At 43.9% G+C, this 14,509-nt stretch overlaps 1 protein-coding gene across 5 annotated transcripts in view; it reads right to left on the bottom strand.

Annotated features, from left to right (window-relative positions):
* The window catches only part of CDK12 (cyclin dependent kinase 12), a 71,420-nt gene extending 59,503 nt beyond the window's left edge, over positions 1 to 11,917 (bottom strand). For 2 of the 5 annotated variants that reach the window (XM_039516256.1, XM_039516254.1), the window contains exons 1-2: positions 10,241 to 11,915; positions 2,859 to 3,743 (exon numbers count right to left, since the gene is read on the bottom strand). In XM_039516256.1, coding sequence (XP_039372190.1) covers positions 2,859 to 3,743; positions 10,241 to 11,304 — 1,949 coding nt within the window. In that variant the 5' untranslated portion in view covers positions 11,305 to 11,915. Of the gene's footprint in view, positions 1 to 2,858; positions 3,744 to 10,240 lie in introns of all 5 variants that reach the window. The other 3 variants (XM_039516252.1, XM_039516251.1, XM_039516255.1) reach the window with 3 other exon arrangements.
* Between the last annotated feature and the right edge of the window lie 2,592 nt (positions 11,918 to 14,509).

The raw sequence follows: 14,509 nt of genomic DNA, 5'->3' as shown, positions 1-14,509 counted from the left end.
TTAAAAAACTGTAATTAGCACATCTCAGCTATTTTGGGGATAGTCGTTACCTCCCAGAGATCCCGAGGAATTTAAGTTACGAGACTTAGAGTGATGTCAGCCATCACATACCTAAAATGATGGAACTATTCCATTCTAAACCTTCATTTTCACTCCCTCCTCCTGCCCTCCCTGTAAGATGAAACATCTCATGCTGCATCTGAGCCCAAAGGGGAATCCTTTGGAATGATACATCACAAGTCTTTTTAGTGTTACACAAGCATGAAGAGAAAGGTACAAGAATCTTTATTTACTCAACTGAGATGCATTTTGTACTTCGGCAACTCAAATGGGATTCTAAACTTCATGCTTGCCATAGTCTTAGAAATCAAGAAGGGCATGTGTTTTTTCCACATGTTGGAAACAGAATAAAGAAATCTACTTAGAGAAATTTGGTTCACAAGCACCAAGTAAGTGATTGACCATGGACAGTACATTACTTTCAATGCGTCATTTACAACTAACACCTGCTAACCCTAATGAAGTGGATTTGTTTGTTTGCCTCCTCTTTTTTCAATGAACTGGCTGGCTGAGAACTTGTTTGCCAACCTTTGGGTGGAGATATATCCTGCAACTATGGTATAAATCTCTCAAAATACACAATGGTAGTGGAGGTAAAATTAAGAAACTGACAAAGCTGCAAGTCAGCCTTGAAAGAGTCTCCTCAGCCACTCATCTGGGGACATGTACAGTATTAGTATTTTCATCACTAAGAGGTGTGAGAGTTTGTGGTAAAATTAAGACTGCCTTGTAAAGCATCATAAACTACACCAGAGCTGATTCAATAGGTTATTATACCATGTTAGCAACCACAGCAATCATCTTTAGTGTGTACTTTTCCAGTACAAGTACCGGTCTAGGTACCACATTAAGGCTACTCTTTCCACTCTCACTGCTATTTAAAAAGCTGAACAGACACACTGAACAACACTAAATCAAGTGCTGTTTGTGAAAGACAACATAGGGATGTACAGGTCCAAACTTTTATAATGTATTGTAATGATCACAATTACAGCAGTACCTCGCTAATACTAATGCCTGAAAGATCCATTGATAACAGTAAGTGAACAAAGAACATATAATGAACTTCATGTAAGAAGTGGTAATAATACTTCAGAGTATACTAGTAGATTGTTTTGTTTTACATGATGCAAGAGTAATTAAGTCTTATATTAAGATATCCCAATACCTCTTTACTGAGAAGTGGATAGTGAGCAAGGGTTTTGGTGAGCAATTTAGTAAAGTAAAAAATAAGTGAGGACCTAATGTGGAATCATTCACAAATTACAAAACTTCAATAAAGTATCGTGCCACGACAAAAAAGTTTTTAACCATTTTTCAACTGATTCTATTTCCTTTGCCCTGGTTTATATAGATAATTTCCATCATCATAAAAAAGTGTGTGTCTTGAGTCATCTAGGGGATTAGTTAAGTAATCTATCAGATCTAGAAATTATTCATGTAGCAGTCAACACAACAACTCACTTGGGAAAGGACTCAGTCTTGATGTCCTGCTTAGGGCTCCTCTCTAAAGGCACTCTCAGGAGAATTAATTAGAATTAATTTAAGGTGTGAAATTAAAGTGATTGGTTTAACTGCATTAAACCCCTGTGTGACACAATCAAAAAATTATGGTCACTTTTATTCTAAATAAGAGTATCCACATCTGGGTTTAATTTGGTTTAAGCAATCTGCTTTAAAAGTTAACTTGGATTAACTTCCTGAGCATCCCTATGTAAGCAAAAGCCCTTAGAGATAGACAGGTAAAGGGTTACCCTCTTCCACATTAAAATTATAAAACAATGTAATTAGATATGCAGCATGGGGCAAAGATAAATAACATGTTGCATGTAAAACCACAAGGCGAATTATATATAGATGCAACCATTAAAACTACTGAACTATGCATGGTTTCCTTACCCTCAACAACCCTCCTCCGAGACTTGCTACTTAACTTCTGAGATTCTTTTCTTTTCTGTCTCTGGCCTTGTTACAGGACAAAGTTGCACCAGGTGCAATTTTAAAGCAGCTTAGTTAGTCTGATGCAAACCCCTGTGTCGACACTCTTATTTCCGTTTAAATTGGGCTTATTTCGGTTTATTATAAATAAATTACTACCTAGCTCTTCTGTAGTACTTTTAGTTTTGCTTAAGTCAATTAGCAATTGATGTAAGTTAAAGCAATGCAATTTGTTTCAGGTAGACAAGGCCTGCATGTCTCAACAACATGCTGTAAGTGTAACACTGCTTTGTGTTGTCCTCTCCTATAGGCCACATAATCTTTCCTGTTACCTTAACACAGCTTTTTGGATCATTCCATTTTTTTTATAGTAAGTCAGGACCTTCTCTTGCAAGCTGCTGAATGCAACCTTCTCCCATGTGAAGCCCCATTAACAGTGGTACTTACAGTCAGAGCAGCTTTCAGAATAGGGACCTAATGGATTTGTAATAAAGACTGACTTGATTATGTTTTTTTTAAACTGGTTTTAAAAAAGCCTCTAAAATTCTCTTCCTCACTGAGATTTTGTGCTAGTTTCAGTACTGAATCATAAGCCCCTCAAAATAGGTATTCTGGATGGAGAGACTGACAAAATGATAACATTGTGAATAACGACCTGACAGGGCATTTGGTTATGAGTGGTGTTTCCAGTAGACTGGCACAGGCTTCAGCAGAATCAAGTACAAAACTAGGTATCTTCTAGGAAACATATGCAGGGTAAAGAAGGAGTTGGCAAGCTAAAAATAAAATCTCTTCTCTGTTATTGTGTTAGTACAGTGTATTCCAACCCAAGCAGAACTGAGCTCTCCACATGACCTTACCTATCCAAGTCATCTTCCCCGAGCAGAATAGGTGGGAGCGGGAGTGGAGGCAGCGTTGAAGTCTTCAGGTGTGGGATAGCAGCCGTCACAGACACTTGTGGTTTTGTAGAGACCTGGACAGAGGGCTGAGAGTTTGCCTGAGTGGACAAGGCAGATGTTCTTGAGTGGGAAGAAGATGGCAAAGAGGCTGGGACTGAAGTAGGGACCTGAACAGAAGTCAGTTGGGAAAGCGGCAAAGGTGGAACAGCTGGTGATGGAGGCAAAGGAGGCAACGGGGGAGTCTGAGGCGGCGGTGTAGTTGTTGGTAGAGGTGGAGGGGGTGATTTTATTGAGGGCAGTGGGGGCGGGTTCTCCTTCTCTGTTGTCTCTGGCTCTGCTGGAGTTACAATCTCCTCTTTCACTACTACAGACTTTGACTCTTTTGTTCCCATCGTTTTTGAGTCTTTAACTGGAGCTGCATGCTTCTTCTCGGAGTTCTCGTCTATCTTGGTTTTTACTGGCTCCAGAGATGTTTTAGTCTCTGCATTCATGGGTATTAAATTAACCAGTTCCGTATCGGAGGCTGATTTTTCAGATTTAATGATTTTGGGTACTTTTTTAGACTCCGTCCCCGTCTCCTTACCCTCAGATGAGCTGTTCTCTTTTATAGACAGAAAAACAGGCGAGTTCTTTGCCTCCTTTCCATCCACCTTTGCTGCTGCTGCCGCTGCTGCAGCTCGCTCCTTCTTTTTCCTGCTAAGCTCTGCTCCCAGGCTGGAGTTCAATGGTAGCCTAGCAGGCGATATACTGGAATGGCGACTACGTGAACCGGACCTCTGCTTTTTATTGTGAGATGATGAGTGTCTTGAATATACAGGACTTCGACTTCGGGACTTCACAGACTTCCTATGGAAAGAACAGGAAGCAGAAAACTGAGAAAACTGAGGCATACGATGTTAGTTACTGAAATTAACAAATAGGGAAAGCTCTCTTTAAAGACAAGGGCATTCATAAATTGTCAACTACACTTCTGACCATACCCAAGGCTTGTCTGAGGAGACTTAAATTAATGGCACCAGTTTGACGACACTTGGAAATAATCCAACATCTAGGGCGCTTCCAAGGTCAAAAGATGCTGCTGCTTACAAATCAACAATTAAAATAACAGAACCGCAAGATGAAGGTTAGACAAACCCCAAGTTAAAGAAGAGATAACAGATGCACAGTGCTTGACTGGAGGATTTGAGTTGAGACGATGAGTTGACAGTTTAAGAATCTTTCAGGGCAGTAGAGCAGGAGGGAAAACACAATGATAAGACACGAGTATTGCTTGTGGGAATGTTTTGCACAACCCTGTGGCATTGATCAGTGGTGTTACAGCAAGGCAGTGATACTCAGACCTCGGTGGCTAAGGAGTCAAATTAGAGATCAACATTACCCAAAATAGACACAATAGTGTGAAATCATTGTTTCACTTACTATAGTACTATATATTCACTCACACAGTGTTAATATTATGTCCTGCAAAGAGCCGCGGGAGACACAGTCAAGAGCTACTTCCAGCTCGAGAGCCTCTGTCTGAGTATCACCGCAATAAGGCATTCTCCTAGTGAATGCCACTTTTTCCCACAGAACATCTTCACTCCACGTAGAGGTTTTACTATTACTATAAATGCATTTGCACACTGCAAGTCAGAAAGACAATTTGAGGCTTTCATCCTGATTTAGACATGATCAGAGATACTCTAAGTCTGAATTTACAATAAGGGGGCTACAATTTATTACATAAGCAGAGATATGAAATGCATTTGGAAATCTGCACTCTACTGTGAGCCACAAATAAGGAGAAAAACACCTTCCTTTAAAAGGACACAAGATGATCAGAGGATGGACTTGGATTAGGCACAAATCTGCAATGTGTGTCAATCTAGTGGAGGTTAGGGATGAAGATTCATTGGAAAAAATGAAGGGAAAAAAACCAAAAAAATCCCCAGAAAACTGGTATTTTCAATTCACAGGTCAGTGAATATTTTCTCCTCTTCAAGGGAGACTGGGATTTTGCCAGGCATGGGACAGTGCATTTTATGAGGAGTAATGTGTTAATGATGAACTTTATTGATTTGGAAGCCACATGTTACTAAAGAATCTTGAAGTAAGACTCTACCCATACTTAGTTGAAATCATGCTCACAACTGATTTTTATTCTATGACCTATTCAAACCTAGAGTTCTCTGACCACAGTAGAAAATATAGCATGATTTTAGATCATGGTTAAAAGAAATTCCCTTTTCCACACAGCTCAGAAAACATGTAATAGCAACTGTGTTTAAACATGGAAGCTGTTAGCAGATGTTTCAACTATAATTGAAATGCAGTGTAAGATTAATATAATTTGCATAGGATAAGAGAATCTCAATTTTAAACAAATATTCTGACAACATAAATGCTTTAAAAATAAGTTGAAGGATAGACATGGCTTATTATAAAGCATTTCACTAGACATTTGTGATTGCAGTAGCCAAATATCAATGTGACTAAGTGGATCTTACCTTTAGTCTTAAAGAACAAAAATAGCAATAAGAATATATAAAAAAAAAGTCAAGACTTATTTCAGATTCTGTCTTCAATGTTCATGGAAGTTGTGTGAAACAGAATCTGGCAATATGCCTCGAGCTGGTATGTCGTCTTCAGGGGACTCTGGATAACCAGTTTAACTGTCACACACACAGGCAGAATTTGCCATTTGGCTAGTAGTTCACTTTCCACATCCCGCTGCAAAACTGTCAGGAGCTGAAATAGCTAGCAGCATGCTTTCACTGCACTCAGAGGTCACACTTGCAGACTTTGCTGAGGACAACATTCCTAACTGAACTTGTATGACATGGGTAGCTGCAAACAGAGCTAACTTAATTCTGAAACCTAAACAGCACTGAATCCTGCACTAAATCCCAGCTACAAGTGATTCATAACATGGATCTGGAAACCTCCCCCTCAACAGCCAATATTAGCTTTTGTCACTGCTGACTGCACTGAAATATGTTTTAAGAGAAGCAAATATATACAGGAAGTTTTGCAAGGTGTTTCCCCTGTCTAGAGTAATCACTGAGTAACTTTATCTCTGACCAAGAGGTTAGTGATTTGCCCTCAAACATCACCTTTGAAACCAACACTGCGCTGCAGATTACCTAGTTTATAGCATTTAAAAAGGGAGGAAAACCTCCCAGCTGTAGAGATGTTCAAGCTTTTCTCTCCAGCTACAGTGGAATGGTTAAAAAATTCCTGTATTTCTAATGCAGGAAACTCGACATGTAAAATGCTAGCCATCAGGCCCATGAATTAAGATAAAGGTATCAATGGGAGAGAATGGGAATGGCTCACTACAGAAAACCAAAGCACACTGGCAACAGATTCATTTCTCGGCTGCAATCAGAGCTGTACCAAAGAAAGATATCTTGGAGGAAGAACTGATAGAAATCTCTAGCCCTATCTATACTATGAAACTGGACGTTGCTAAGAGTTGTTAGCAACAGTTTGCCCTCAACCAGTGATGAATGCAGAAGACATGACAGAGAGAGCACAATCAGCCACTTCCAGAATGTGTGTCACCTGAGGCTCTAAGAGTGATCTAAAACATTAAGCATACCTCACAGGTGAGATTATTTGGCATTATTCCCCCATTATACAGTGGAGAAATCACAAGCATAGTGGTGAAGTGAAAGTTAGTGGCAAAGGTGGGACTAGGACCTAGGCATCTTGACTCCTGGTTTCTTCTTTTAACTACTAGAGCAGGGGTGGGCAATCTTTTTGGCCTAAGGGCCATATATGGGTATGGAAATTGTATGGCGGGCCATGAATGCTCGCGAAATTGGGGTTGGGGTATGGGAGGGGGTGAGGGCTCTGGCTGGGGGTGCAGAATCTGGGTTGGGAATGAGGGGCTTGGGGTGCAGGAGGGTGCTCCGGGCTGGGACCAAGAGGTTTGGAGGCCAGGAGGGGGATCAGGGTTGGGGAAGGGGCACAGAGGGCTCAGGGGTGCAGGGCTCCAGGCGGCACTTACCTCAAGCAGCTCCCAGAAGCAGCAGCATGTCTCCCATCCAGCTCCTACACAGAGGCATGGCCAGGCGGCTCTGCTGCACGCTGCCCTGTCCGCAGGCACCACCACTGCAGCTCCCATTGGCCACAATTCCCGGACAATGGGAGCTGCGGGGGCGGCGCTTGGGGTCAGGGCAGTGTGTGGAACAGAGCCCCCTGGCCGCCCCTATACGTAGGAGACGGAGCAGGGACATGTTGCTGCTTCTGGGAGCTGCGCGGAGCAGCCCCCGACCCTGTTCCCTAGCTGGAGCACTGGAGCGTGGCAAGCCCCAGACCCCGCTCCCCAGCAGGAGCTTGAGGGCCATATTAAAACAACTGGTGGGCCGTAGTTTGCCCACCCTTGCACTAGAGAAACTACCGCAAATTAAACCCTCTAAATCCAGTTCACCGACATTTGACAACATGTGATTTTGTGCTGCACACCAGTGACTACGGCAAACATACAAACACAGAAACTAAAAACTCATAATAGTGTGCAAGCCCACATCCATCAAGTGGGGTGTTACCTGAATTCTCTCTCTTGGCTATAGCTGCAATGATATGGTTATGACAACTGCTATAGAAAACAACACTGATTATATCTGTTACCTTCCCTCCCGACCAAAGACTCTACATTTCCTCCTTAACCAAAAGCAGTTTGTTTGGAGGGGCCACCTGGAATGTGACCTGCAGAGTGCTTTCTGCACCAAGGACATACGTGTATTTAGTTCGCCATCTTCCTTCTCAGACTACATTTTGGGAATGGGAAGGTAAAAGAATCACTAGGAAGGATTTCCCCCTCAGCCAATGAAAAAACATCAGTGCCATAGGAAAGACTCTTTCACCCCCCTCTGAGGAATTTACACTGAACTTTCCTCACTGCATGGAATGCATGTTCAGTGAAGCAACAACCAACATACACACAGGAGTTCTGATTTTCAGTTGGCTTAACAGTTAGAAAGAAAATAAGGTCTGAAAATTTCACTTTGCTCATTTTCTAAAAGTTGAAGCAGCAAAGAATCCTGTGGCACCTTATAGACTAACAGACGTTTAGCAGCATGAGCTTTCGTGGGTGAATACCCACTTATTCGGATGCAAGAAGAAGTGGGTATTCACCCACGAAAGCTCATGCTGCAAAACGTCTGTTAGTCTATAAGGTGCCACAGGATTCTTTGCTGCTTCTACAGAACCAGACTAACACAGCTACCCCTCTGATACTTTCTAAAAGTTGTATTTGTTCTTTGGGGTAGCCATTTTCTGAAGGCTTCTTGCACACTCAGTTGACTCCTTATTTCTTGCTTTGTGTTGCTCAGTGAAACTGAGCTTTGATTAAAAAAAGCGTGCTATACAAAAACTGCAGACCAGCTTTAGGAGAAAGGGGCGGGACTGTGGTGGGTTATCAATTTAACCCTAGATTCAAATAATTTGAAATAAACAGAGTGTAAACAAGCAGTAACCTTTGGAATTTTTTTTGATTTGGCTAACGAGCTGTACCAGAAAGGTGTCCTCAAAAACTTTCCCACATGGCTATGCAAGTTCACAGAAGCACATTCATAAAACCAGTCTCGGAAAAAGTGATCTTCACTTCACAGGCGTAACTAGAATTATACAGACCAAAATCAGCTATTGCTATTTTGAGGTGTGTTGGGGGAAGAGGGGAAATGGAGGGAAAACACAGTGCTTTAGGATCCCACTGATTCCTCTACTACCCTCCAATCCAATAGCAACCCTCCGTCTGGTTAAGGAAGAGTAGACACACACCCTTAACAGAGCCTACAAGCACAGCCAGAAAGGATACACGAGGCATCTGCCACCCAGTTGACTTTTCCAGGGGTGTAAAAGTGTCTGTGAAAGCAAAGTCTTCACCCCCCCCCCAAAAAAAATCTATATCTATATATATTTTAACATGGAGATAGCCATCTCGATATAAAATCCTAGTGGAGATAAGGGACAGGTAGCTTTTGCTTCCATGCAGCTAGTCAAATAAATGCCAGATGGGGGGAGAATAGGGTTGACCTCAAATGAGCTAAATAAAGGCAAAAATTACCAATGCCTTATCGCCACTAGGATTTTACACTGAGATTGCCTTTGTCTTCACAGCAAATAGCTACGTTCTTAGCCCAGATCAGCCCTGATTTTCATCGGAAAGCCTACTCCCTAAATGTTGAGAGCTCTCGATGTGGTTTTAGGGCTCAATTCCACAAGCAATGAGTTCAATGGGACTACCCACATGAGCAGCACCAATCACATAGATAAAGATGCACAGGATCAATCTCCTTGCTCACAGCCCCCAATGGAATCCAGGGAAGCAACACAACTAACATTGTACATGTTGTTTTGATCATAAGGACTTACTTCATACAAGTTCAGCTCGGAATTATGATAAAGCTATAACCATAGTTCCATAACACACATGCTGTGAACTGGAAGTTCACTGAGACACAGGCTTTAGATTGAAAATAATCTTTGTTAGGCTACCTACCAATCTGTACTCAAAGTACTCTGGATTACTATACATCTGAAATAAAATGCAGCACTATTAGTAATTTCAAACAAAAATGGTTTTTGTGTGTGTGTGTTAAAGTTACTGGTGCAAAAAGAGAAAAAAATAAATCTGTTCCAAAATAAAGAAGTTACCTAATTGCCCTTCTAGAATGCTAAGGAGTTATTTAAAACAAATGGAAGCAAATGATCCATAACTAAGCAGAACACAGACTGAGAAAAGCAAGTTTAAATTAGAAAGAAGCAACTTAAATATGATCAACTAATTATGATGAAAGGAAAGAAAACAATTAATCAGTTCAGAGTGAGATATGCCCAGAATTAAACAATTTTTCTGAAAACTGTGATAAATCTTTTTCTTAGTATGTTGATCAAAGTTTCCAGAATGTGAGAGCTTTTTTTAAGTACATTTAGTGCTAGGAAAGGTGCTGGATTTTTGGCACTAGAAATTTAAATACTTTCCACAGAACACTCACTAGTGAAAACTTCCCCACAATGCTTCACTCGTGTTCTGCAGGAGCCACTGCTAGAGGCAAGTGTAACTCAATCCTGATGGCTCATTCAGTCTTGGCCTCTTTGCTGAGGCTGCCAACATTGAGGCTGATTAGTGCCAACAATGGTGGTGCTTTTTAATATGTGGACATCTATCCAAAGGAAACTGTAACCAGCCCCAGCAAATTCACACAGACCAGTGAGGAGCCCTTGGCAGTAATAAGTGAACACTAATTACCTGGGCCCGATCTGAATAGATGATCTAGAGGGTCAATCACTCACATCTCCAGAGCCATCCAATCTCCCCATAACACATAAAAGACAACATAGAGATCACACACCTGGGTACTGGACTTCGGCTCACTGACCGCTTGGCAACAAAAGGACTGCTCGAGCGCCTTCGGCTGTATGGGCTGGGTGACCGCCCACTGTACGACCCACTTCCCCTCTCATAACTGGATGAGCGCCTCCTGTTGTACGGGCTGACGGACCTCTGTCTCCTACTGTAAGGACTAGGAGACCGAGTGTTGGACTGGTACGCTACAGGTTCTTTGTAGGGTGGGCTGACCGACTGCCTGCGTGATGAGCCACCGGGGCTCTTCTTGTAGGAGTCATAGTTGCTGGATGTATGCGACCGTGGAGGGCTGATATCATATTCTTGCGTGTAGGATGCTCCTGAGGGGCTGTCATCCTGTTTAGGGCTCTCAGCCCATTTCCTATGGGGACTCCTGGATTTCCGTTTTGGACTGTCAGTTGCTTTGTAGCTTTTCAGGGTGTCCCTTTTCCGATGGCTTTTACTGCGGTCTTTGTGTCCAGACTTCAGCTCCCGCTCTTTTCTGGACTTCTCCTTGTGTGCTTTGGATGACCTGGACTCTTTGTTGCTGCTTCTTGATGGCTGTGACTTAAAGTGTTCCTCATTCTCCTCGTTGAGTCTCTTGGAAGTCCCTGACACCCGGTCCTTGGTGAACCCTGACTTGCTAGACACCTCCTGATTCTTTTCCAGCTTCTTCTCCTTTTCCACCTGCTTACTCCTGATCAGCTCCCGAACACGTTTGTGCTGGTGGTGCCGATGTTTGTGCAACCTGTCGCTCCTGTCTGAACTCCCTTTCCTCTCGTCATTCTCCCTTCTTTCCAGCTTGAGGGCCACATCATCTGAGAAGGTGTCCGAGTCGGAGCTAATGTCATCATACTCCACCAGTGGCTTGATCATTGCTCCCAGTTGTGCTGCCGTCTCTTGAGCCACCAGCGGCGAATCTTTGGAGTGCTTGGACCTGTGCCTCTTGTGTCTGGAGACCAGCCGGTGCCTCTCCTTGCTGTTCGAACTGCCACTGCTGGATGTCTGCTGCTGCAAGGACCCCCCTCCTCCTCCATCCTTCTTGCCCCCATGTCTCTCTGGATTTGGCATTCCTTCTCCACTGTGCTTGGAAGAGGGGAGGGGGGAATCCTCCAAAACCCCCAAACTTTAAACCCCAGTCACCCCCCCTCTATAGGCCTCTCTCCTCTTTCCGTGGCTCTCCTTTCTCCTCCCACCATTCACAGCCACTTTCCCCCTTTGCCTTTCCTCCCTCGTTCTAGCTCTCTCCCGCCTTCATGGGGTGCAGCTCTTTGGATCAGGCCCCGGGGTGGGGGGGGGGTGGGGGGAGGGGGCTTGACCTCACAGGGCCCCTGGGCAGGAAGCTACAGGGCCTGGAAAGCCCCAAGGAGGGGGCCCTTGGGAGGAGGGGGGCTGGGCCCTGGAGCGGGCCCCCCGGCCTGGGAGGAGGGTCCGCTGGGCTGGGGTCCCCTGGGCCTCTGAGCAGGTCCCTAGGCCCGGCTCCCTGAGTGGCTCCCTACGCGGAGGGTCCCCGGCTCCCGCCCCCTCGGCCGCGGTGCGGCGGGTGCCCAGCTCCCGACCCCCTTTGTCCGCCCCGCTCTCGGGGCCGCCTCCCCTCTCACTTCCCAAAGCGAAACGGCACCGCTTCCAAGGGGGCAGCCGCCAACTCTCGCGAGACGCCTGCTCTCGCGTGATAATCGAGGCCTCCCCGGCCCCCCGCTCGGCCAAACACCGCGAGAAACACCGGCCGGGCCCGCTCAAGCCTCGCGAGAGCTCAGCACGGCTCCTCAACAAAACTTTATCGAGCAACCTGGTAACGCGGTCAGAGAAACAACCGAGCACAAGGCGGCCTCTCTTTTCAACAAAACTTTATTGAGGCGCACTGTGTTGACAGCCCCCCCCATTTTTCCCCCCAACAAAACTTTATTGAGATGCAAAGTGGGGACAAATCGTTAAGGCCCTGCCCCAAACACACTTGTGTTCAGAAGCATCATGGAATGCCCCCCTCCTCTTCAGAAGGAGCTTGAGTGGCTTGCAATGGGTGGCATGAAATGCATACCAAGTGCCCCAAGGCAGGGTGGGGGTGTCAGTGCCTCTCTAGGCCCAGCTTCATGGAAAGAGAACCCAGGCATCCTGACTCTCAGTCCCTTGCTCTAACCATTAGACCCCACTCCCATTCCAGAGCCAAAAACAGAACTGAGGAGTCCTGACTCGCAGTGACTCTAAACCCCACATCACACTCTCCTTCAAGCTGGAAACAACCCAGTAGTCCTGACTCCCAGTCCTATGGTTCTAGCCCTCTAGACAACCTTTTTTTTTTTACATAGACAGTAAATTCCTGCAGTTCTTACAACGCGGGCTGCAGGTCCTTGGCACCCTTTGAGAAACAGGCCCTGCGTGTCTACCAAGAAACTGAAGCACTCAAAATCAATGGGGAGACATCTGAAAATTTGTCTTGCCTATCGCTCAAATTGACAAATTGTCACTCCAGAGTATGTGGTGTAGTTGTATCCGTGTCAGTGTCAGAATATTAGAGAGACAAGGTGTGTGAGATAATATATTTTATTGGATCAACTTCTGTTCGTGAGAGAGACGAGCTTTCAAGCCAAGAAGAGCTCTGTTTGGCTGGAAGCTTGTCTCTCTCACCAACAGAATTTGGTCCTAAAAGATATTATCTCCCCAACTTTGACTCACTTCAGTGGACATTTTAACTGAGTAAGGACTGAGCAAAAGCTGGGTGAAGGCCTCCAGATTTGGCTGAGTAGTAGAGTACAGGCCTTTAAATGCCAGTTTTAACACTTTAAATCAAATAGAAAAAGCAAGTAAACACTCCCTCCCTTCCCTCTGATGAAAAATACCCCCTTGCAGTTTCCATCCCTATCTTATTCTAAAGAGAAACAATAGTGAAAACGACTATTTTGAGACTTGAGTGCTACACATGATGGATTGGGGATCAGTGCTACTGCATGATATAGCAGTGGCCCCAGCAATCTATTGAAAACTGTAAGATTTGGACTGTTACTGTTGAAAGCAGATGTAGTTTTGTATCATGGTCACTTCACTTAAAGGCAATTTTTCAAAAGCTCTGAAATTCCAGGTTTTGATTAGCATTTATTCAATTTGCATTTATGTATGTATGGCTTCCATGTAGCCATGTCAGCATTTTGAACACTGAACCCTCTGGCTATAATTATAATTGTTTGTATGTCATTATAGACCTCCTTGACTATACTCTCTAGGCAATAAAATTGCCTTTAGGTTGACACTCAGCACCCAGCTTTATCTAGTATCATTCATTTCCTTTTTTGCTCATATTTTACAGACTTTAAAAACAAACAAAAAAAATTTGTGGTTTATGGCTGCTTTTGCCCACCCCCCACCCCCCTGGGCCCCAATTTTTAACTGAGATCAGTATAGAAAGCCCCTTATGCCCACATAGAGCGCCACTAACTTCATAGTTTTTAAGGCCAGAAAGGACTATTGTGATCATCTTCTCTGCTTTCCTTGTCTGCTTTTTAACACAGGCCACAGAATTACACCCAGTAATTCCTGTATCAAGCCCAATAACTTCTGATTAAAGTAGAGTATATCTTTTAGAAAGACATCCAATCTTGTAAAGAATTCAAGAGATGGAGAATCCACCACTTCTCTCAGCAAGCTGTTCCAATGATTAATTCTCCCCACCTCCCCGCCCCACATATTGTTAGCAAATCTGCACCTAATTTCCAGTTTGAATATGTCTAGCTTACATTTCTAGCCATTGGATCTTGTTATGCTTTTGTCCGGTAGTAAAGTTTTTTTTTAATCTATCAGAAATCTTCACATATAGGTACTTCAAAACCACAATCAAGTCACCTTCTAACTTCCTTTTTAGGACGCCTACTACATGGAGCTCATTACAGGATCAGGGCCTCAGTAAAATCCTGGTAGACAGATGACCTCCTTGCACCCTGATTTTATTCTTCAATCTGATCTGCTATAACGGGTGTTGGGTTCCACAGGGAGCTCTGTGATTTATTAAAATACATCTCTACCTCGATATAATGCTGTCCTCGGGAGCCAAAAAATCTTACTGCTTTATAGGTGAAACCACGTTATATCAAACTTGCTTTGATCCACCAGAGTGCACAGCCCTGCCCCCTCCCGGAGCACTGCTTTACCGCGTTATATCCAAATTTGTGTTATATCGGGGTAGAGGTGTATTATAATGAGCTGGCATATATAAGTGTTTAACACAATTCTCTACTGGATGGAATCAGACCTGTGCATCAGAGGCTGTATACTGCTAACAGCTGAA

This window comes from Mauremys reevesii, linkage group 27, assembly GCF_016161935.1.
Source record: "Mauremys reevesii isolate NIE-2019 linkage group 27, ASM1616193v1, whole genome shotgun sequence".
In the NCBI taxonomy this organism is placed as follows: domain Eukaryota; kingdom Metazoa; phylum Chordata; order Testudines; family Geoemydidae; genus Mauremys; species Mauremys reevesii.
This window is presented reverse-complemented; position numbering and strand designations above follow the sequence as displayed.